The sequence below is a fragment of the Piliocolobus tephrosceles genome, chromosome 5 (assembly GCF_002776525.5).
Source record: "Piliocolobus tephrosceles isolate RC106 chromosome 5, ASM277652v3, whole genome shotgun sequence".
NCBI classification, from domain to species: Eukaryota; Metazoa; Chordata; class Mammalia; order Primates; family Cercopithecidae; genus Piliocolobus; species Piliocolobus tephrosceles.
In genome coordinates, this window is record NC_045438.1 from 10,661,517 (window position 1) to 10,686,119 (window position 24,603).

At 44.1% G+C, this 24,603-nt stretch overlaps 2 protein-coding genes across 2 annotated transcripts in view; one reads left to right on the forward strand and one right to left on the reverse strand.

Moving 5' to 3' along the window:
* Nucleotides 1-24,603, forward strand: part of TRAF3IP2 (TRAF3 interacting protein 2) — a 47,167-nt gene that overhangs the window by 9,825 nt on the left and 12,739 nt on the right. Inside the window, exons 2-5 of the mRNA XM_023219061.1 lie at nt 3,359-4,189; nt 16,201-16,393; nt 20,801-20,979; nt 23,719-23,807. Coding sequence (XP_023074829.1) covers nt 3,367-4,189; nt 16,201-16,393; nt 20,801-20,979; nt 23,719-23,807 — 1,284 coding nt within the window. The 5' untranslated portion in view covers nt 3,359-3,366. The remainder of the gene's footprint in view (nt 1-3,358; nt 4,190-16,200; nt 16,394-20,800; nt 20,980-23,718; nt 23,808-24,603) is intronic.
* The window catches only part of LOC111547272 (keratin, type I cytoskeletal 9-like), a 114,148-nt gene that overhangs the window by 1,779 nt on the left and 87,766 nt on the right, over nt 1-24,603 (reverse strand). The gene's annotated exons all lie outside the window — the stretch shown is intronic.

A 24,603-nucleotide genomic window follows, 5' to 3' on the forward strand; every position in this document is an offset into this window, starting at 1 on the left:
CGGGGGAGAAGGGCAAAAACGCAATCAAAAAAAAAAAAAAAAAAAAAAAAAAAGGCACAATGGTGTGCGCCTGTAGTCCTAGCTACTTGTGAGGCTGAGGTGGGAGGATCACTTGAGCTCAGGAGTTTGAGGCTGCAGGGAACCATGATCTAGGTACTGCACTCCAGCCTGGGTGACAGAGCAAGACCCCCATATCACAAATAAAAAGAGAAGAGAAAACTGCACCCTTAGGAAGTGTATATTCTGGGAGAAGGGAGAGGTGATGAGCAAACAAAGAGATTATTAGATATTTGTGTGTATCATATACATTTGGGTGATATATGACAGTATGACAGTGATAACTGCTGGAGAAGAAGGTAAAGCAGGGAAGGGAGATGGGAATGAGAGGAGAGTGTCAACATTTTAGAGAGCACGACCAGGGAGACCTCCTTGAGGTGACAGTCAAGAAAAGACCTCATGGAGAAAGGAAGCCAGCCATGTGGCTGTGTGGGGGAAGGGTGCTCGGCCCAGTTTTTTGAAAAATTATTTTTATCTTTTGAGACAGGGTCTCGCTCTGTCACTCAGGCTGGAGTGCTGTGGCACGATCTCGGCTCCCTGCAGGCTGGACCTCCAGGGCTCAAGTGACCTCTCACCTCAGCCTCTCAAGTAGCTGGGGCTGCAGGTGCATGCCACCGCATCTGGCTAATTTGTTTAATTTTTTTGTACAGACAGGGTCTCATTATGTTGCCAAGGCTGGCCTTGAACTCTTGGGCTTAAGTAATCCTCCTGCCTCAGCCTCCAAAGTGCTGGGGTTACAGGTGTGAGCCACCACGCCCAGCCCCGGACCAGTTTTAACTGCAGAATTCCCACCAGAGGATGACCTCAGATTTCCAGTTATGTGAGATGACTGCCCTCATCGCTTTTTTTTTAAAAGCCTCCTCCAAGCCCCCTGATGGCTCCTCAGCTAGAAGAGAGGAATTTGCAACTTTTTTTTATTTGGGTGAAAAAGCACTTCTAAGGTATTCACATTGGAAAACCCAGGGAGAATGTAAATAGTTGTGCTTGAATGGGATTGAAAGTGAATCCCATGACAATAGAGTACAGGAATTAGTCCTGCTAGTCAGCTCACTTTTTGCGTCTCTTTGCCTCCCGTTCGGCTGTGGGCCCACAAGTGCATGCAGAAGATGACACAACACTCAGCTAGGCCTTGAAAAAATACTTTTGTTTTCCGACCAGCTGAAGAGCGTGTTGTGTGGCACATCCAGTTTCATAACTGTGGAAAAATTGCAAGAAAGAATGGGAAAAAATGGTGAACTTTTTTTTTTTTTTGAGATAGAGTCTCGCTCTTGTTGCCCAGGCTGGAGTGCAGTGGCGCAATCTCAGCTCACTGCAACCTCCACCTCCCGGGTTCAAGTGATTCTCCTGTCTCAGCCTCCTCAGTATGGGCTTACAGGCACGTCCCACCATGCCCAGCTAATTTTTGTATTTTTAGTAGAGACGGGGTTTTGCCATGTTGGCCAGGCTGGTCTCGAATACCTGACCTCAGGTGATCCACCCACCTCAGCTTCCCGAAGTGCTGGGATTACAGGCCTGAGCCAGTACGCTCAGCCGAACGTTTTTAAAATAATGAACAGTTGCGATATTGACTGGTGTTTTTGGTAGGCTCTTGTTCATTTTTATAAGGTCTGATCACTTTAGCTGATGAGGTCCCCTTTTCTGCAGAACCAACGAGCAGAGGACATACACAGCCCGAAAACGACAAGGATAGGGAAAGGGAGAGATGGAGGGAAGGAGGGAAGGCCAGCCCGAAATTAGAAGTTGAGTTTTCTGTTGTGTCGGAAAATGGAGCAAGGGTCGTCGTGCGGCAGGTGGGTAAGTTTGGTACCAAGTACCAAGTGGGAGGAGCGTGTCAAAGAGCGTTCATTTGGCAGGGACTACAGAGGTATGTTTCTGGAGGCCGTTCAGTATATTTGGTGGCAAACTGCTGGTCCCATCTGTGTGAAAGGGGAGCATTTCAAGATGCATGCTGTCATGATCGCATTGGATTGGGTACAAGGTGCAAGAGAAAGTGAATTCATGCTCTCCGAAACTTGTCTTAGAACCATAATTTGTGTAACCTGACTTTAGGCACAGTGCGCCCTCAGTGAATGTTTGTGGTTGAAATGCGACATGGATCCAAAGTAAGAATTTTTAAATCCAGACACAATCCCTTTTCTCCCTCTGGTATTTGAAGTATGCTATGTACTAGCCTTGCATAGAATAACCCTCTGGGATTTCTTCTTTTTCACTTGCTTGCTCTTTTACAACACCTGCTCTTCAGCCTCCTGCAAACCCCCATTGCTCCTGTGCAGTCTTGTGGACTGCCTTCTTCCTCCCCCTCCAGTCAAGGCATCACCTCAACCAGTTTAATGATGAGAGAGGGCTGGTTTTCTTTCTCATTGTGTTAGGTTAATTAAGAGTTCTTCTTACAGCTAAAAGCGGTATTGCCTGGACTGTGGGCTAAATGCTCTGCTGGCTAAGGTCTAGTTTAGCGAGCCTTGCTGGTTCAACTACATCACAAACCAGATGGTCATGGCTACCTTTGTTGCAGGCATAGTGCCCAGAGGGAATTAAGTCCTCCAAATGACCTAAAATTAGGTAGAAAATGTCACTCTGACCTTTTTTCAATGTGTTTTAAACTTGGGCTTTCTTTCTTTGCTTAAAAGAAAACACTTTTCTTTTTTAAAATTAGGCAATACTCAAATGGAACAAAATTATAAAAGTGCAAAAGGTGAAAACTTCCTCCCACTGCTCTCCCCCAGCTTAATTCCATCCTCAAAGGCAACCAGTGTAGCAATGTCTGTGATTCCTCCATACGTTTTATACATATACAAGCAGATATGCACACACAAACACACACACATTCTCCTCTCACTTTTTATGCAAAATAGCAGCATAGTATGCACACTGCTCTGCGCGTGGCTTTTAGAAAGAACTCACTTAATACATCTTAGCCATCATTCCATATCAGTTACTAAGATTTATTTCATCGTGTATTCCAAGCACACACGAAGCAGCCCACATTATGATAATTTCTCTTTCCTCAATACTTGGCAGTTGATTTTCATCTGTGTTTTCCCCTTGCTGGTGAATGATTTCTACCACAGGACGGTCCAATCATATTCTTTGAATTGCCTTCCAGATAAAATATCTTAATAAGCATTAGTGCTTTTGCCTGGAGGATAAGTAAACAATTTTATGGATTAGGGCTCTGCAGGCACATTGGTGTCTCAATGTTAATTTAAACCACATCCTGAATGAGGTCCCTTAAGGTCATGAAGTGAGGACTCCAAGAATTGATCTGTCTTCTAAGGCTATGGCATGTTTTCTCTTGTTCCAGAAACTAGAATGAACCGAAGCATTCCTGTGGAGGTTGATGAATCAGAACCATACCCAAGTCAGTTGCTGAAACCAATCCCAGAATATTCCCTGGAAGAGGAATCAGAACCACCTGCTCCAAATATAAGGAACATGGCACCCAACAGCTTGTCCGTACCCACAACGCCTCACAATTCCTCCGGAGACTTTTCTCAAGCTCACGCAACCCTCAAACTTGCAAATCACCAGCGGCCTGTATCCCAGCAGGTCACCTGCCTGCGCACTCAAGTTCTGGAGGATAGTGAAGACAGCTTCTGCAGGAGACACCCAGGCCCAGGCAAAGCTTTCCCCTCTGGGTGCTCTGCAGTCAGCGAGCCCGAATCTGAGTCTGTGGTTGGAGCCCTCCCTGCAGAGCATCAGTTTTCATTTATGGAAAAACGTAATCAATGGCTGGGATCTCAGCTTTCAGCAGCTTCTCCTGACACTGGCCATGACTCCGACAAATCAGACCAAAGTTTACCTGATGCCTCAGCAGACTCCTTGGGCAGTAGCCAGGCAATGGTGCAACGGCCCCAGCCTCACAGGAACCGAGCAGGCCTGGATCTGCCAACCATAGACACGGGATATGATTCCCAGCCTCAGGATGTCCTGGGCATCAGGCAGCTGGAAAGGCCCCTGCCCCTCACCTCTGTGTGTTACCCCCAGGACCTCCCCAGACCTCTCAGGTCCAGGGAGTTCCCTCAGTTTGAACCTCAGAGGTTTCCAGCATGTGCACTGCCCCCCAATCTTTCCCCACATGCTCCATGGAACTATCACTACCATTGTCCTGGAAGTCCCGATCAGCAGGTGCCATGTAAGTGATCTTTACCTCCTCTGGGCCTTCTGGGCTGGGTGACTGAAGAAACAAGGGCCTCACATCAATGCTTTGTGTCACTAGACTGGGATGAACAGGTCAGAATGCAGGGAGGGCATTCTGCTTCACCTAGGGGCTTTCCACGTGTGGCTGGATTTGCAAAGGGCCTTCAGAGAATGCTTTTTCTTTTTTTTTTGAGACAGTGTCTCACTGTCACCCAGGCTGGAGTGCAGTGGCGCCATCTCGGCTCGCTGCAGGCTCCGCCTCCCAGGTTTACGCCATTCTCCTGCCTCAGCCTCCTGAGTAGCTGGGACTACAGGCGCCCGCCACCACGCCCGGCTAATGTTTTTGTATTTTTAGTAGAGACGGGGTTTCACCATGTTAGCCAGGATGGTCTCGATCTCCTGAGCTTGTGATCCACCCACCTTGGCCTCCCAAAGTGCTGGGATTACAGGCGTGAGCCACCGCGCCGGGCCGAGAATGCTTTTTCTTAGCCTAAAGCCTGTCCCACTGGAGTCTTCTTCTCTAGGGACCTTTAAGGACAAAACAGGTTCCTCTGTCTGGATTAGTTTAACACACCTGCCTAGAAGCAGAGAGATGACCCAAGTGATTTCTAGAAAACGTATTTTTTGTTCTGATCTTTGGGCACATGGGTTCTTCCTTCTCTTCATGTTTCTTCCCCATCTTAGATTTGGCAGAGAAAGGGCTTTGAGTCAAAAACAAAGCAAAACAAAACAAAAAACCAGAAGGTGCCCAGAATGTCACTGAGACTCTGGGATTCGGGCCATCACATGAAAATGAAGTTGCGTCTGTGATTTTGCTGCTTAAACCCTTTTGGACACTTGAGCCATCTACAGCTACCCTACATTCCAGCCACTCTAAGACTGGCAGTCCCCTGCTTGTCGCGATGGTTCACATCTCCAAGCGTTTGCCAGGCTCTTCTCTCTATCCGGGATGTTCTTCCCCCTCTGGTGTGTCTGACCCAGTTTCGATACACCTTTTAAAAAAACTGCTTTATCGGGCCGGGCGCAGTGGCTCAAGCCTGTAATCCCAGCACTTTGGGAGGCCGAGACGGGTGGATCACGAGGTCAGGAGATCGAGACCATCCTGGCTAACACGGTGAAACCCCGTCTCTACTAAAAAATACAAAAATCTAGCCAGGTGTGGTGGCGGGCACCTGTAATCCCAGCTACTTGGGAGGCTGAGGCAGGAGAATCGCTTGAACCTGGGAGGCAGAGGCTGCAGTGAGCCGAGATCACACCATTTGCACTCCAGCCTGGGCAACAAGAGTGAGACTCTTGTCTCAAAAAAAAAAAAAACTGCTTTATTGAGATCTAATTTACATACTGTAAGGGTTATCCTTAACCCATTTTAAATACAAAATTCAATAAATTTTAGTATTTTCACAGAGTTATGCAACCACCATCATACACATTTTTTGAGACTTAGCTCAAGTGTCTCTCTGGAAACCTCCCCAGATCACATTCTCCTTCAGGTCCTCACTCTCCCTCCTGCTCTGGTCCTGTTGGGACACCTAACACCAGCATGGCATCTGATTATGTACTTGTCTCCTCTCCTTCCAGACTGCAAGCTTTTGTGCATCTGCAAATGCAAACATCTACTTTCAATTTGTAATTCCCCAGCATTTAAGCACAGTGTCTGGCACATACTAGACTCTCAATAAACTACTTCTGAAATAATAATATGTACCAGTGCAGTAAGCATCTCTGAAAGTGATGCAGTCTTAGATTGAGATAAGAGATTCTATCACCTTTTTTTTTTTCTCTACCACCATTCTTGATGTTAAATCTCCGCTGAGGCCCCTGGAAAATAACAATAGGGCTTCACAGATGAAAACAGGGCTGTGAGATGTGATATTTTTCTTAGCAAATAAACCCTGGACATAAAGTAGGTCAAAGAGTGTAAGAAGTGCCTGACCAAAGGCCTGATGTGCAGCTTTAAAATAAATTATAGAAATAATTACAAATGCTGTAATCAACCATAATTTACATATTAGTACATGTATACTAAGTATAAAGCTTCCTAAAGTGAAGAGAGCAACGCAGTAATTCATAACTCAGAAAAAAACAACAAAGAGGAGATAGAGAAATGTAACTTAGAAGATGCTTGGAAGAAATAGGTAAGAATGAGTGTGAGATCAGGAATGAGGGTGGGGGCTGGGGAAGCAGGAGGGTGTGAGGAGAATGGGGCCTTGGGTTGGAGAGGGAGAAAGAGTCCGTGATGCCTAAAACTGGGACGTGGTGTATAAATGTTGGGAAGTCAACAGGGTGGGAATGCATGGATGCCACTGCCTGCTCCAAGCGCCCAGTCATAGGGTGGGTGTGGTGGTGGATTCCCTTAAGTATGAATCACTGAGAACTGAATGTTGGCAAGGTCAAGGCTGTATTTCTCAGTGATTGCCAGGTTTAAAAGGAACAATTTGTGAGAATGATACCATAAACTACTTTTTAACATTCTGTTAATCTGTATTTAAAGGTAAGTGTTCACCAGGCACGGTGGCTCACGCCTGTAATCCCAGTGCTTTGGGAGGCCAAGGTGGGTGGATCACTTGAGGTCAGGAGTTCGAGACTAGCCTGGCCAACATGGTGAAACCCTGTCTCTGCTAAAAATACAAAAAAAAATTAGCCAGGTGTTGTGGCAGGTGCCTGTAATCCCAGCTACTCAGGAGACTGAGGCACGAGAATTGCCTGAACCCGGGAGGCAGAGATTGCAGTAAGCCGGGATTGCGCCTGGGCAATGACAGAGTGAGACTCCATCTCAAAAAAAAAAAATTTTTTTTCTGATCATTATAATATTTGGTCACTCCTAAACTTGAAATAATGCCCAGAAGTTCAAAAAAGAAAATAAAAAGTTTTCATATTTCTGCCACCCAAATAGAATTCCCTATTAGGGTTTTGACATATTAATTTTCAGTGTTTTTTTTCTTTGCATATATTTTTAATCTGAAATTAAAATAATTTTCAGTGATATTGAGTGTACTTATTCCAGAATCATTTAAAACTGCTTCATCGTATTTCATCAGATGAATCTACCAAATTATTATTAACCTATTCTTTATTGTCAGACATTTAAAATAGTTTCCAGTTTTCTGATCCAGTAAGCAATGATGTGGCCAACACTGCATACATACGTTTTTAACTGCACTTCCGATTAACCCCTTAGATTAATGCAAAGAAGTGTGAATACTTAAGTCAAGGCTTTGTGATACAGTCCCAAGCAGCTGACTCTGACTACTAGCAAGGGAAAGCCTCATTGTGATAGACAAAAACAGCACTGACTCATTGTTATAATGGACCCTCTGGAAAATACTTCCCACTGGAAAATACTTTTCCTGTTGTTGCAGCTGAAACGGCGCCATTGGCAATCCAGTCTTTGGAGGTGAGCATTGTCCCGTTGGGGCAGTTTCCTTTAAAAGGCTAACACTCCTGACTGGGAACACTTTTTGTCTCTATTGCCCCAGGACCCGCTTTCTTTCAGCATTTCACCATCCCCTTGCTCTCTGTATTATTTCCTTCTGTTAAGGGGTTGGGGAGAGACATGTAGGATCCTGGGGGCGAAAAGAGGTGTTGAAAGGCAGAGGGAAGAGAATGGGGGATAGGATAGGGGAATAATTCACAGAAGATATACAAATAGCCAATATGAGAATTAAACCAAGCTCAGCATCATTAGATTTAAGAAGTGCAAAATTCTTAAAGATACCTTTTCCCTGATTCGTTGTGCAAAAATTAAAAACTTTGGACAACATCCAGTGTTGGTGGAGTTACAGAGAAATGAATATTCCCAGTCACTCTTGATAGGAGTGTAAATTGGTGCAATCTCCCAGAAGGCAATTTCACTATCAAGATTTTATATATGCTTCCTCTTTGGTCCAGCAGTTTCACTTATAGGAATCTATCCTATAGAAACATTAAACAAGCACATACAAATATAAGAACAAGAATGTTTATGAAAGCATTGTTGCGTTAGGGTAAAAACAAAAACAACTACAATACCTAGCAATAAGGGGCCAGATAAGTCATTTGTGATTTATGTATACAGTGGACTACTAGGCCCATGTTGCACTGAATACACCTTCTGACATCAAAAAGATTAAGTTTAAAGGCAAGAGCTGCAGTGATGATCCCATCCATGTTTTTTTTTTTATTTAAACTATGTATGTTTATATTAAGTCTAGCAGGATCTAGTGGTGATCTTGGTGAGGAGGGGAGCAGGGAATTAAGAGGAGATAGGTATATTTTCCTTCTAATTTCATATACTTTTGTTGATTTTTAAAAATAACAAATGGCTGGGTGCGGAGCCTAACACCTGTAATCCCGACACCTTGGGAGGCAGAGGAGGGCAGATCACTTGAGGTCAGGAGTTCGAGACCAGCCTGGCCAATATGATGAAATGTTGTCTACTAAAAATACAAAAATTAGCCGGGCATGGTGGCGTGCACCTGTAATCTCAGCTACTCAGGGAGGCTGAGGCATGAGAATCACTTGAACCCAGAAGGTGGAGGTTGCAGTGAGCTGAGATTGTGCCACTGCACTCCAGCCTGGGCAACAGAATGAGAGTCAGTCTTAAAAACAAAAACAAAACCACATAAAAAATATAAAAATAAAAATAGCAAACAGGTATTATTTCTATAATTAAGAAACGAGTAAAGACTGAAAAGAACAAAGGAAAACTGAGCACATACAGAAGGCAAGCTTGCCCCAATTCACCTTGCATGTCCCTTGGCCCTGGCTCCCATCTAACCACAGAGAAGAGGGTCAGGGTTGCCTGTGCTGATGGCTTTTTTGCAGGGCATTGCAACCCTAGAATATTTATGAGGCCTCCAGCAGCAATGACTCCCATCAAGGTTACTGTGAGGATTAAATGAGATAATGTATTAAAGGCACGAGGAAAGTGGCTGGCTGGTGGTAAGCCCTCAATACTAACAGCTTTCAGTTATTATTGTTATTATTTAAATGCATCCTGCAGCCCAGTTCTGCAGGGTGCTCCTCTACTTCCAGATCCCACTCACTGGCACAGATTTGAAGCATTCAGGGCAGGTGTACAAATGCTTAGTTTCATGTCAGGGCTGTAACTGCACTTAATTGCCAACAAAACCACTTCAAAAGAGCTGTTCACCTAAGGGATGCTTGTGCAGTTGGAAACCATGGCTACGTGGCTCTACTCGGCTTTAGAAGAGCATTACTTCCTTACCCATTAATGAATGTATAAATAAATAATAATCACCATGCAAATGGCATATCTAAGCTTTTTGCAAGTTAAAGCAAAAATGGTTATTGGTCACCCCTTTCATGTAAAAAAAAAAAAGTTTTCAAAGTAGGTGAAAATAAGAAAGGAAATAAGCCTGTGTTTTCTCCTCACCCCACCCCCTGGAAAAGTTGGCCTCCTGCTACCTCCGAATCCTTCCCCTGAAGGTCACCAGCATGGAGTTCATGGCTGTGCAATCAAATGAAACTCATGATGCAAATATTTGGGAAAAGAGAGGGAATTAAGTCTAGAGAGCCCTCGTTTTATTATAAAATTATTGCTTTCTCTACCAAGGAGACTGAATAGAATAAATTTATGGGTACATGGGTACAATTGTACCTGTGGACCAAAAAAAAAAAAAAAAAAAAAAAGGGATGATTTGTATGCTAGAATGCATGCACAATTAAAGTGAGGAAAAAAAAGAAACCAGATGGAAGAAATGATAAAGAAGGAGTTGCCTTTCAGGAACCACAGCTGCTTACAGCTGTGGGAGTTCCTGCAACAGTTTATATTGGCCATTTTGTTTCCTGGCTAAACTGATTGCATTATATCACGATGTTTTTTTGACAACTTGAAAATCAGATTTTATTTCTCTCTCATAAACTCTTTTAATACCATTCTTAATAAGGAAGAAAAATGTTGCATGTTGCGACTGATAAATGGAAAACCTCATTTAGGATTTGGTTTACACATTCCAAGTGGTAAAAGCTCAGTAACACAAAGATCGTGTGTACTCAGGCCAAGAAGATCACAGGATTGACAAATAACATACAGTCCTGGGCACCCATTCGTGATTGTGCAAGATTTTCATTTCTGCTTTGTGATTAACACTGCCTCTGAACTGAGGGGTTACCATGCTAGCAAATAATTTGTCTGTCACACCACCCACCTTCCCGCTCCTACAGAATAAATTCTCTTGATGGAATTGTAGGCACTGGGGACAAGTCCGCAGGGAAGCTATTTTTGAACAGGGATTCTCAAGTAGGTGGCTGTCGACTCATATGTCTCCCCTCCTCACACACTAACTAGTGTGGGTTTGTGTTTAAAAACAGACACCCACAGACACACAGATTTTCTTTCTCTCTCCTTTTATTTTGAGGTACTCCCAAGGGAACTGTATCCTATTTATCTTTGTTCACCAAGTGCCTGGCCATCGAGGTTCAATAAATATTTGTTGAATGAATAAAAAGAAATCTGTTCTCTACTTCCTGGGGAAAGGAGTGAGCCTTAATCATGAGTAGAGTCTTTGTGATATGAAGCCTTGGAAAAGCTTTTTTTTTGGTCTGGGAGGGAAGCAAAGAAGGGAGTCAGTGATATTTGGAAACAGAACCTGTCCATCCACTTATCAATTTATTCAGTAAATAGTCATACACGGTCCTTGTTTTCATGGAATTCACAGTCTACTGGAGAGATGGATAAGAAATAGAAGTCAAAAACAGAAGGACAAATTATAAGTGCTATAAGGGAAGTAACTGTTGGAACAGACATTAATAGACAGGTTGGCCAGAGAATGTCTCTTTAAGCAGACATCTGAGCTGAAACCTAAAGGATGAGAAGGTCAAGGAAGCAAGGAGCTAAGGAAGCAAGGAGCTTGATGTCATTAAGATATCAAAAGCAAGCCAGTGGGGCCCGGCAGAGTGAGCAAGGAGAGAATGCTGTGCTAGAAGATGATCTGGATTTGTATTCTGAGTTAAACTTCTTTACGGAAATGGAAAATTGAACTCTATAATTCTCAATACGGAACTTAGAACAGTACTTGACATGTAGCAAGTGATCAATAAATGTTAGCCCTTATTTTATATGTATAGTATCCAAGTAAATTAGCAAGCCTTCGTCATAGTAATTGGAAAAAAATGATTAAAACTTGAGCAGTGAAAAAGATGATCATTTACCTGATAAACATAGTTTTTATTTAGCAACTTTTCTTTTTGTGTGTGTGTGTGTGTTTCTTTTTTCATAGAGATGGGATTTCACCTTGTTACTCAGGCTAGTCTTAAACTCTTGGGCTCAAGAGCTCCAACCACCTAGGCCTCCCAAAGTGCTAGGATTACAGGCATGTCCAGCCTATTTAGGAACCTTTTCCATGCAACCAGTCAAATTCCAGACAAAGCTGGTCAGATTCCACTTACAAAAGGGAACACTCATTTTTTATTGATGCATTGATGTTCAGTTTTCCTTTGTTTTCAACAATAAAAGGACAGCATGGAGGACTATATTGTCAGTACCCTAATTTTAGAAATTGATGAGGTGTATCATTTTCATCTGCTCACATAAACTGGCATAACTTTTTACCACAGGTGGCCATTTCTGAAATGAAAGTTACAGCTAATCAAACACTTAGCCCCACATGCCTTGGTGATTTTAATGATATGATTTGTTGCTATGAGACAAAAACATGTTGTGCGAGAAATAATCTGTTAGAAATCATATGACCTTGATTCAAAGGCTTTTGATTAACAGCACTAACATCCGCTTTCTGGAAAAGAACTAAACCCTGTGATTAGAGCTTGGTAGTCCTTTTAAAGCAAATAAAACATTATTAGCCATTCATTAATGGATATAGGAAGCAAAAATGGCTTCAAACATTAAAAACTTCCCAAGATACTTTCAGCTCTTTCCTCATAAAGGCTTTTAAGGCCACTGGCAAAATTTCTCCTCTTTTACCTTGTCTTTCTCCTTCCTACTTCTGGAGGGAGACACCGATTAAACCAAAAAACCCCCAAAACAGATGGATAGCAGAAGAGAATTAAGACAGTCTAGAGCAGTGGTCCCCAACCTTTTTGGCACCAGGGACCAGTTTCATGGAAGACAATTTTTCCACAGACTGGGGAGGGGGATGGTTTGGGGCTGATTCAAGTGCATTACCTTTATTGTGTACTTTATTTCTATTATTGTTACATTGTAATATAGAATGAAATAATTATACAACTCATCATAATGTAGAATCAGTGGGAGCCCTCAGCTTGTTTTCCAGCAGCTAGATCTGGGGGCGATGGAAGACAGTGACAGATCATCAGACCTTGGATTCTCATAAGGAGCATGCAGCCTAGATCCCTCACGTGCGCAGTTCACAAGAGGGTCTGCGCTGCTATGAGAATCTAATGCCGCTGCCGATCTGACAGGAGGCAGAGCTAGGTGGTACTGCAGGTGGTGGGGAGTGGCTGTAAATACAGACAGAGCTTCACTTGCTCACCCATTGCTCACCTCCTACTGTGTGGCCTGGTTCCTAACAGGTGACAGACTGATACCAGCCTGTGGCCTGGGAGTTGGGGGCTCCTAGTATAGGAGACCTGTGCCCCAGAAAGTATTAATAGATTGTGCAGTCCTAAATGGCTTCTCTTTTTCTGTAGGTTGGCTTTGTAACTATTGAGCCTTCATTCATTCATTTACTGAGCATCCCCTGGGTGCCAGTGCTATCCTTGGAGACATGGTAGCAAGAGGACACAGTCTGTGTTTTCACGGAGTTTATGTTCTAGTAGGGAAGGCAGGCAAGAAGTTGACAGGTAAAAGTCATGCTTACTTATGCAAACCCATGACAGGAACTATGAAGGAAGCAACATAGGGAATGGAATAAAGTGACTGGGTGAAGAGGCAGGCCTCTTTGGACAGGTGATATTTGGGCTGAGCTCTGAATGGCAAGAAGTCAGTCTGAAAATCTAGGGCAAAAACATTCTGGACAAAGAGGGTGGCATACTCAGGATCCCAAAGGAGAGGACAAGTTTGGGATATTCAAGATGAAGCCAGAGCTCACTGGGCCAGTGAGAGTGTCGTGGGAGGCAAGATCTACAGGGGCTGGAACCTGATCAAGCAGGGTAGATTGTAAGTGCAGTCCACCAAGACAGTTCTGTCTACAGCTGGGTTTGTAAAGGGTCTGCTCACACAAGGCTCATCAAAAAGCAGGGCTGGCCCCCTACCTGGGGACCTGAGAGCAGTGGCATTTTTTTTTTTGAGATGGAATCTCGTCCTGTCGCCCAGGCTGGAGTGCCGTGGTGCCATCTCAGCTCACTGCACGCTCCGCCTCCTGGGTTCGCGCCATTCTCCTGCCTCAGCCTCCTGAGTAGCTGGGACTACAGGCGCCTGCCCCCACGCCCAGCTAATGTTTTGTATTCTTAGTAGAGAGAGGGTTTCACCGTGTTAGCCAGGATGGTCTCGATCTCCTGACCTCGTGATCCACCTGCCTTGGTCTCCCAAAGTGCTGGGATTACAGGCGTGAGCCACCGCGCCTGGCCATTTTTTGCTATTTTTTAAACTGAGGGAAAGGAGCAGTAGTGACCTGCCCTGTTGCCCTGAAACTGCAACTGGTGATCTGGATCCCCTGGAATATATCCGCCCTGCCCTGAGAAGGCTGCCAAGGTGAAGCCTGTGCAGTAGACCTTGTCCTAGACCATAGGAGTCTCTGTGGGCCTGTCTTCCATTCTGAGAGCAGTCCCTTCAAGTCCCGGTCTCCTTTGTCATCCAGGTGCAGGGATAGACCTACGTGGATCTGTTTCTCCTCCTCCCCCTCTTTAAACCCCTACTACTTGTCATGACCAGGCCTAAGCAATATCAGGGCAAGGGTCATGGGGTGCTGCCAGGAGACAGTCTGGGTTGGAGGGGCATGGTCACTTTTGCCAGAAGCAGCATGATTGGAAGGACCCAGGTGGTATCATGGGTCAAAGGAGACAATAATAGATTGAGTCCAGGGAATCTGACCACACTTGAGAGACTAGCTTGGGCACATCGCCAGGTCACCCAAACTATTTCCTGAGTCTAGGCAATGAGAACCTGGAGGAGGCCACACTAGTGAACGTACACATTATTTGTCTTTTGTTCTGTACTTGAGGCCATCATTCCTCTGAATGTCCCTTTGAAAATGTAGATGGCTCCTGACTGCTTTACCAAACTAAGAATACAGTTCTTTTTTTTGTTTGTTTTTGAGACAGAATCTTGCCCTTTTGCCCAGGTTGGAGTGCAATGGCACAATCTCAGCTCACTGCAGCCTCCATCTCCCAAGTTCAAGGGATTCTCCTGCCTCAGCCTCTCGAGTAGCTGGGGTTACAGGTGCGTGCCATGACACCCAGCTAATTTTTGTATTTTTAGTAGAGATGGGGTTTCACCATGTTGGTCAGGCTGGTCTCGATCTCCTGAATTCAGGTGATCCGTCCGCCTCGGCCACCCGAAGTGCTGGGATTACAGGTGTGAGCCACCGTGCCTGGCCTTAAGAATCAATTCTTAGCCACATTCTCACCCTTCCCATTTTGGTTTCAACCTACCAGTCACTTTTTTGTTTACTTGCCAGTTTTATTTTGCTGTACATCCCCATATGTATCCTATCTACATGGCAGGCAAACTCGATGATTACTTTTATAATCAGCAAAAGAATTTTAAGATCAATGAGGGTTGATCTTAAAAGAATCAAAAGAATTTTAAGATCAATGAGGGTTTTTTTAAAGAAAATAAACAAAACAACTTCCTTCTTGTCCTAACTAGTTATGCCTCCTCCTGGATCATCTTATGCTTCTGTGGGTAGCAGGGGCAGTGCTTGGATCACTAGGAGGTGCTCGTTGTTCATCTTGCAGGGCTACCATTTGGCTCTTTTCAGTCCTCTTGCATCTCTCACATTTCCCAACACCTGACCCCCTTTGAGCTCTTCCCTCTCACCCTTACTTGGTTCCCTGCATCTCTCCTCTGGGCTTTTAGTTCTATTCTTTTGCCTGGTCAGGCAGGCTGCCCTTCCCTGGGGACCCTGCTGCTCCTGGTCCTGGCTGGGACCCACTTTCTCCCAGGTTGCACATTCACATAAGTCGCTGCCAGCTCTGGCTTTGCTCTGAGCCCAGCCCTCTTCAAACAGCCCTGGCTCCAATTGCACGTAGGCTCTAGCAGGAGAGGACCAAGGAAGTTGGAGGGTGCTGCCAATTGGTTGGCTAGTTCCCAGGAGGATGAGCGAAGTTTTCATTCATTTACTTCTTCTTAAGAGGGAGTGGGGGCCGGGTGCGGTGGCTCAAGCCTGTAATCCCAGCACTTTGGGAGGCCGAGACGGGCGGATCACGAGGTCAGGAGATCGAGACCATCCTGGCTAACACGGTGAAACCCCGTCTCTACTAAAAAATACAAAAAACTAGCCGGGCGAGGTGGCGGGCGCCTGTAGTCCCAGCTACTCGGGAGGCTGAGGCAGGAGAATGGCGTGAACCCGGGAGGCGGAGCTTGCAGTGAGCTGAGATCCGGCCACTGCACTCCAGCCTGGGCGACAGAGCGAGACTCCGTCTCAAGAAAAAAAAAAAAAAGGGAGTGGGGTGTGTGTGTGTGTGCACATGCACGTGTGTGTCCACTTGGGGGAGGAAAGGACAGAGCAGTGATTCTGTATCTATCATACAGATCATTTTTCCTAGCTTTGGGTTTGGGACATGAAGGAAATTATGGTAGGAGTGGTGGTGTGAAAGAGGTTCTTCATGGTTGGATTTTCCTAAGTATCTTATGAAAAGAGGAGCCTGTGTAGAGTTTTTTGAAAAGTTTTCTGAGCTTTCCAGTTAGAATACCAAACTGGTGATTTCACATATGTTTTTATTTAGGACAAAAAAAAGTGAATTTTGTGAAAACAGTCAAGTAATCAACAATAGAGAAATATGGCAAACATCACAGACGTGGTAACAGATGTCCGGACCCCTCAGCTGGTATCAAGACACAAATGAGCATGGAGCTTACGACTCCTTTCACACGAAGGAGCTAGAGTTGATGTTCCCTGTTCTCTTTGTCGTCTTCATCTACAGATGGCCATGACTACCCTCGAGCAGCCTACCAGCAAGTGATCCAGCCGGCTCTGCCTGGGCAGCCGCTGCCTGGAGCCAGTGTGAGAGGCCTGCACCCTGTGCAGAAGGTTATCCTGAATTATCCCAGCCCCTGGGACCAAGAAGAGAGGCCCGCACAGAGAGACTGCTCCTTTCTGGGGCTTCCAAGGCACCAGTAAGTATGACAGGCCCAATCTTCAGGCATTTTTAACATGGAAAGGAATTGTGCCAATGCAAGGAAGATGCAACAGAATTCTCTATAGGTTTGCTAATCCACGTTAGTGAGCAAGTCACGCAGTGGAACGCCCAATATAGACTTTTCAGGTCAGGAGGAAATGGAAGCTGATTGACAAGGATCTCTATCAGACACAGAAAGCCACTAGTGACTAGTCGAAATTCTGTTGAAGGAAAGGTTCTTCGGATGTTCTCCAAGTCACACCCCTTTCTTTTATTTTCAGACCATCTGAATTTTTAGTCCACAAAATAGATTTTTGTTTTTACTATGACTGACTTCCACTGTAGCCAATTCTTTATATATCTAGTGTCTATTCCTGTTTAAGCCTATTTCTTACTTTAAAATGTTAAATTTAATTAATTTTTGGTCAAAATTTAAAATTACCTGTTCTTTTCTTTTTTGGAGACAGCGTCTTGCTCTGTCACCCAGGCTGGAGTGCAGTGGTGCAAACTTGACTCACTGCAACCTCTACCTTACAGGTTCAAGCGATCCTCCCACTTCAGCTTCCTAAGTAGCTGGGACTAGAAGCACACGCCACCATGCCCAGCTAACTTTTGTATATTTTGTAGTGATGGGATCTCCCTATGTTGCCCAGCTAGACTTGAACTCCTGGGCTCAAGTGATCCACCCACCTTGGCCTTCCAAAGTGCTGGTATTACAGGCATGAGCCACTGTGCCTGGCTTATTATTTTCTTTTGTAATAAAAACATTCATACATGTTGAGTACCATTATTAGGTCTCTCCTATGCTTCTTTAGAAAACCAACTCTGTATTTTCATGACTTCAGTTGTCTAACTCTTCAATCTTTTTTTTTTTTTTTTTTGAGATGGAGCCTTGCTCTGTCACCCGGGCTGGAGTGCAGTGGCATGATCTTGGCTCACTGCAACCTCCACCTCCCGGGTTCAAGCTGTTCTCCTGCCTCAGCCTCCCAGGTAGCTGCATGCCACCACATCTGGCTACATTTTGTATTTTTAGTAGAGATAGGATTTCACCATATTGGCCAGGCTAGTCTCGAACTCCTGACCTTGTGATCGGCCCGCCTAGGCCTCCCAAAGTGCTAGGATTGCAGGCGTGAGCCACCGTGCCCTGCCTCTTTCATCATTTTTTCCCCTTATTCTCTTTGGATTTTCCTTTTCTCTTAATTTATGGATCTAAAATATACAGGTAAAACTCATGTAAATGGAGCGTCCTGATTTATGACAATATTTGGAAGAAAGTAGATTAAATGTTTACTTTTGCTCAAAAACAACTTTTATATACCACTGTAAAACTAGATTCTGTTTTTACTGCATAGACTAAAATATGAAGTTACTATTAGAGTGGATTTTTCAGAAATACAGAAAGTGGTAATTAGTTTGAAAATTTCATTGAAAGAAAAAAAGTCCACGTTATTACCAATGGTGAAGAGGCACATGCCTGCTTTCTCTTCTGCTCGGAAGCCCACAAACCCTCATATTTTCTTTCAAGACAGATCCCTTTTTCTCTTTTTCTTTTGAGACAGGATCTGGCCCTGTCACTCAGGGTGGAGTGCAGTGGTGCGATCTCGACTTACTGAAACCTCTGCCTCCTATGCTCAAGCCATCTTCCAACCTCAGCCTCCCAAGAGTAGCTGGAACTACAGGTGCCCGCTACCATACCCAGCTAATTTTTTTTATTTTTTGCAGAGAAGGGGGTCTCACTTTGTTGCCCAGGCTGGTTTCAAACTCCTGGCCTCAAGTGATCCACCCACATCAGCCTCCCAAAGTGCTGGGATTACGGGTGTGAGCCACCGTGCCGGGCCAGAGCCCTTATATTTTCTAAACCATAAATACATGGAGTTTAAACAATAGAATTAGGTAAAATGTGATTTTACAGTACGATAGGCACTCTTACAGAAGAAATATCTAAAATTCCAGGGAAATAAATAAAATGTTAGCATCTTTATGAAATAAGTTTGGTGTTGAATAGGAAAGAGAATAGTAATTTTTAAAATAAACTTTTATTTTGAAACAATTTTAGACTTATAAACGAGTTGCAAAGATAATACAGAGTAATTGGTTTTGTAGCATCAATTTAAGCCTGCTCTGGTCTTCTTGATCTATTTTATCATTTTAGGATAATGAAACATAAGTTCAGGTAAAGGAGCTAGGCTGGGCATGGTAGCTCACACCTGTAATCCCAGCACTTTGGGAGGCAGAGGTGGGTGGATTGTTTGAGCCCAGGAATTTGAGACCAGCCTGGGCAACATAGCGAAAACCCATCTCTACAAAAAAATACAAAAATTAGCCTGGTGTGGTGGCACATACCTGTGGTTCCAGCTACTCAGGAAGCTGAGGCAGAAGAATTGCCTGAACCCAAGAGATCAAGGCTGCAGTGAGCCGTGATTGTGCCACTGCACTCCAGCCTGGGGTGACAGAGTGAGACTCTGTCTCAAAAACTAACAAACAAACAAAACATACACGCACATACACACAAACCCATCCAGCTGAGGCTGGGCATGGTGGCTCATGCCTGTAATCCCAGTACTTTGGGAGGCCAAGGCAGGAAGATCGCTTGAGGCCAGGAGTTCGTGACCAGCTTGGGCAACATGGTGAAACCCCATCTCTACCAAAATAGTACAAAAATTAGCCAGGCGTGGTAGCTCATGCCTGTGGTCCCAGCTACTCAGGAGGCTGAGCTGGGAAAATCACCCAAGCCCAGGAGGTCAAGGCTGCAGTGAGCTGTGATTGAGCCTGGGTGACAGAGCAAGACCCTGTCTCAAAAAAAAAAAAAAAAAAAAAGCAGCAGCTAGCTAAGTCTCCTCTTACTGATAGTTTGAAAGAGAACTTTAATTCGGAAAGTTTACTCTGTCATTAATTTCCACGGTATTGTTTTTATACAGAAGTTTTTGAACATTATCAAGGCCTTAACATTTCTTTATCATATAAGCAATCATCTTCTATAACAACTAAGCAACTTTCGAAACAGTTTTTTTGGTATAAAAGAATTTAATGCAAAATAACTGGAATGGGTTTTTCTTGGAGAAGTAAAAAAAAGAAAAAGAGAAAAAAAATATGGATGGGATCCCCTCATTAGATGAAAGCTTATGTTATAGAAATTATTTTCTCTATATTAATAAAAATATAAAATAAAAATAATCTTAAGCATTCATATTTTCAAAATATAGTACAGTTGAGATTCTGTGTAATTTTATTTCAAATCCTGTTACGTAAGACTTTTAGAATTCCCGATTACTCTTTGGGTAAAAATATGAAAAGCATAAGCAACAATCTATAAAAACTGGGCATACACATAGAGATTTTGTAGTCAAAACATTTTTAAAAATTTATAATATGACACAATTTCAAACACACAACAAATAACAACATGCATGTTCCCACTACCCAGATTTTAGGAATGTTAACATATTGTCACATCTGCTTCAGAATGTTTTTAAAGAAATAAAACATGATAGAGACAGTTTTAGTCCTACCACTGGTTCGCACAACACCACAGAACAGGGCCACTAAAGAGGCTGCGTCCTCTGGCAGCCAGGAAGGTGGAGAATCAGAAAGCCAACACCGCTGTGACCACTGCAATGGTTGGATCAGTTCTGTGCCAGATAGATCTCCACTGGCGAACAATGGATGCCCATGCCCTGCCCTCGATGCTTGTGAAGCTGGTAACAGGACACTGGGAGGCTTTCTGGGGAAAACCCAGCACCTCATCACTGTGCTTACCAACAAAAACCACAGAAGCAGCAGAAGCATGCTCTCCATTTCCTTCTGCCCTGCAAATCTCACACGAGGGCATCTGATTGTTCATCTCAGCAGAATGCTTGTGGGAATACTGGCAACCAGAATAATAAAGATGCTATCTAATATGGTAACAACTTCTTTAAAGGGTCTTCAAAATCAGATTTCCATTTATATGTCAACAGTACAAATACTTCTAAATCTACATGGTCCTCTTTACCTTTTGATACATAATTAAATGTTACCTATTATGAGCTAAAAGTCATGTCTTTTTATCTGAATGCCTATAACATCAACCATCTGTGTCACCTGTCATACTACTTTGTTTTGTTGGTGACCTTGTCTGCCCTGTGCATGAGACTTGTTTTTCCAATTAAACAAATCTTGAATAGAGAAATCAAATCCTGCTTCCCTCTTTGGAGTCAGAGCACAGGCCTTCACATGTGGCAGCCAGCTGAATTGCTTATTGACTAAAACTCCACGGAGCTCCCTTCTTCCTTCTGTCTCAGATAAGAAATAGAGGCAGAGGAGAAATAGCCCACTGGGATCTTCCCATAGTTCTAAAAGGCTTTCTGTCCCTGAAGGTTTGGCTTTGTAAAGAATGAAAATTGACTGTAAATGTGTTCCTTTCTAGGGAACAGCCGCATCACCAGCCACCTAATAGAGCTGGCACTCCTGGGGAGTCCTTGGAGTGCCCTGCAGAGCTGAGACCACAGGTTCCCCAGCCTCCGTCCCCAGCTGCTGTGCCTAGACCTCCTAGCAACCCTCCAGCCAGAGGAACTCTAAAAACAAGCAATTTGCCAGAAGAATTGCGTAAGTTGTTTGCAACATTGTTCTCTCCTTCTTCTTGTGAGGTCTTGTACTTTGTGATGGCTGGATGATCACTCGTCCTTAATCTCAGATTTTTTTTTTTTTTTTTTTTTTTAAGGCAGCCTCTCACTCCTGTTGCCTAGGCTGGAGAGCAGTGGTGTGATCATGGCTAACTGCAGCCTCAACCTCCTGGGCTCAGGTGGTTCTCCCACCTCAGCCTCCTGAATAGCTGGGGTTACAGGTGCACACCACCACACCCAGCTAATTTGCTTATACTTTTACTAGAGACGGGGTTTTGTCATGTTGCCCAGGCTGGTCTCGAACTGCTGGACTCAAGCGATCCACCCGCCTTGGCCTCCCAAAGGGCTAGGATTACAGGTGTGAGCTACTGTACCTGGCCTCATAACCTCAGCTGTTTCTCATATACACAGTAAAATAAAATGTACTTTTTTTGTTTTTTGCTTAAAAAGTAACCAGCATTTTGTATGAATGTTTTTAGTGATTCTGACACCACTAGTAACGCTCAGAAACTGCTTACCTCTAGATGTCCTTAAGCACATACTCCAAAAACAAATAACCCCAATGCCTTTTCCCTCTTCTAAATGATGCTTTTGAGTGGACTTGTCCCTGGGTAAATTGATTGGATGTCCATGTGGTATTGGACAGGGACCCAGCGTCTCACCATAAGTTAGCAGCAGCCGTCAAGAACGAGGTCATTTCCTGTAGGAATGAGCAATCTCGTTTGGAAAAAACCGTCTCACATTCTCCATACTGCCTCACAACCAAATGCAAAGTAAGCCTTTTATTTAAAGAAACATTTGACTAAGCGTAAGGTGATGATTGTTTTTCCCCATTTTGCTGCCAGAACCAGAAATGTTGAAATATCACCAAAATGTTCTCATATTAAGGTCAATCAGGACAGTAATTTCCAGAAATCTTAAGAAAACAGCCACTATTTGTGAGATTATTATATGATGTGCTTGCTGGAGAAGCTCAGGTAATTCTAATATGCATTTTCCAAATCTGGGAACCTCTTTGAACCAAACCTGAAACAAAGCCTTTTGCATCTGCTAATTCCTTTTGGGGGATCCGTGCTGTTTAGTCGTTGACAACTCTGAAAGATTTCTATGACAATGATTCGTTGCTGTTTTCATTCAAACATTTTATTTCTGAACATTTTCTTTTTTTTATTTTTTATTTTTTGAACATTTTCTTTCTTTTTTTTTTTTTTTTGAGACGGAGTCTCGCTCTGTCACCCGGGCTGGAGTGCAGTGGCGCGATCTCGGCTCACTGCAAGCTCCGCCTCCCGGGTTTACGCCATTCTCCTGCCTCAGCCTCCCGTGTAGCTGGGACTACAGGCGCCCGCCACCTCGCCCGGCTAGTTTTTTGTATTTTTTAGTAGAGACGGGGTTTCACTGTGTAGGCCAGGATGGTCTCGATCTCCTGACCTCGTGATCCCCCCGTCTCGGCCTCCCAAAGTGCTGGGATTACAGGCTTGAGCCACCGCGCCTGGCCTGAACATTTTCTTAAGATCATAATCATTTTAATTTTGAGCATTTGTGGAGAACAGATGCTGCCCCGCATACGTTATAGTCCTGATATCGGTCTATAGATCATATATATCTTACCACAATCTATAAAGGAAGTCCTAAAATACGTAAGAATTGGGTGAATGTTAGGTGTTCAGAAGAAAATGGAGTGCCATCAATATATCTAGCTGCTTAAATGTATAATATGACCATTATACACACTTCCATTTGGAAGGTGTGTTTCAAAAAACCTCAGAGTAGATACAGATTCGTATTTTCTCTCCAGCCCCTCTTTCTTCTCCATCCTCTGCCCCAAGGGCTTCCTGAGATTTAACTGGTCCACTCCAGACTAAAAGCCAACACACAGAGATTATTCAGCTTTCACATTAAAATGCTAGTCAGACAATTTCCCTACGACTTTAGCCTGAGAAAACACTGGTTCATCCTGACTGGGTTAAGCTTGTCCAAACGGTACTGTCTGCTGCTCTAAGCTGACCCAGGGATGAGTGATGGAGTCTGTGATGTTGGACTGCCCAGAGGCAGTGTCTCTCCTTCAAGCTGCTGAAGTTTTTTTTTTTTTTTTTTCTTAACTTTCTGAGCTGTGCTTTGGTCTACTCCAAACTTCCTGGCCTTTCTCCAAAAGTGAGTGGATTGCGGGAAAGAAGGGAGCGGGGGAACCACTTTGTCACTCTCCTCCCACTTGCTCTTGTCAGAAGAGCGAGCTTTCAGGGCAGCGGAGAGCATCAGGAGATCAAAAGGAGACGCTGCTGGGTGGCCCCTTAGCACGTTTTAGCTTCTTTGCCTGCTGTGAGAGGATACCTTGGGCACAGTGCCAAGTGTCTCTAAGAAACTAGGCGGTGCCTGATCTTAAGGGCTCGGGGATTCTGGGTGGTGGATTTCTTGTTAACGCCTCGCGGTTTTTCAGAAGCCCCCTTAGGCTTGTCTGAGCCTGCCAGTGCTCTTCCCTGTCGCTCTGATTTCCATTTTCGCTGAGCAGTCTGCACTCCCTTGGACAGACCCGCTGGCATTTTGGGCCTGAGGAGCTGTGCCCCGAGGACAGCAACCCATACAATGCAGGCATAAGCTCTTAGAGCACCCCCAGCCTAAGGTTTTCCCTTATTATTCCAGAAGGACAAAAGATATTACATTTAGAAGTTTGTTTAGAATAGAATAATTTGACCAGTTTCTAATAAATGTAAAAATTTTCTTTTAGGGAAAGTCTTTATCACTTATTCGATGGACACAGCTATGGAGGTGGTGAAATTCGTGAACTTTTTGTTGGTAAATGGCTTCCAAACTGCAGTAAGTATTTTGTTCAAATAGATAACTGAACAGTTATAGTGAGTACAATGGAGAGAAAAGCAGCAGAAGAAAAAGTGTAATAGCTTTTGGTGTTTTAAATGATATTATTTGATTTATGTGATTATGCATTGAATGCTTATAGATTTAGGTAATACTTATTTTCGAGATTTTAAACTATCTGAAGTCTCCAGCATTTTTTTCCCTGTATGCTGTTTGAGTGACCCCACGTACCTCTGAACAGCAAGATGAGCGCTAATGCGGACCATGTATGCAGCTAGCCCCTGGCCTGAAGGAAACGCCGGGCTCTTGCTGCACTTTGTACCTTGGTCCTTTCTCACCAATCATACCCACTTTGGTTGAGCTTCCCATAATGCAGGAAGCTGCAGGCTTCACTATGGCCACCTGCTTATTTAACAAAGTCCTTTTGTTCTGCACTGAGTTATGAAGTTTGAAGTAGAACCCTGCAGCCTGAATCCCCCACTGTGCACAGCTGCTGTTTCCGCACCTTGACACAGTGATGCTTCTGGATGGGCGATACTGGCCAGGTTTGGGGCTGGTCTAATCCAGTTCCAGGGGAGGCTGACCTAACCCAGCCCTGCAGGTCCACTGTGATCTTGGCCCCAGAAATCTCAGGAAACACACACTGCGCCTGTCGCCCTGTGGTCCCTTGACACAGTACAGCTTAAAGCCATGTAAATTTTTCTCTATGATAAATAAAATACCACACGATGCTACTCAGGGGACTGGCTTTCCTCAAACACTGAGATAACTTCTTTTCCTTTCCAGAGCCCTCTTC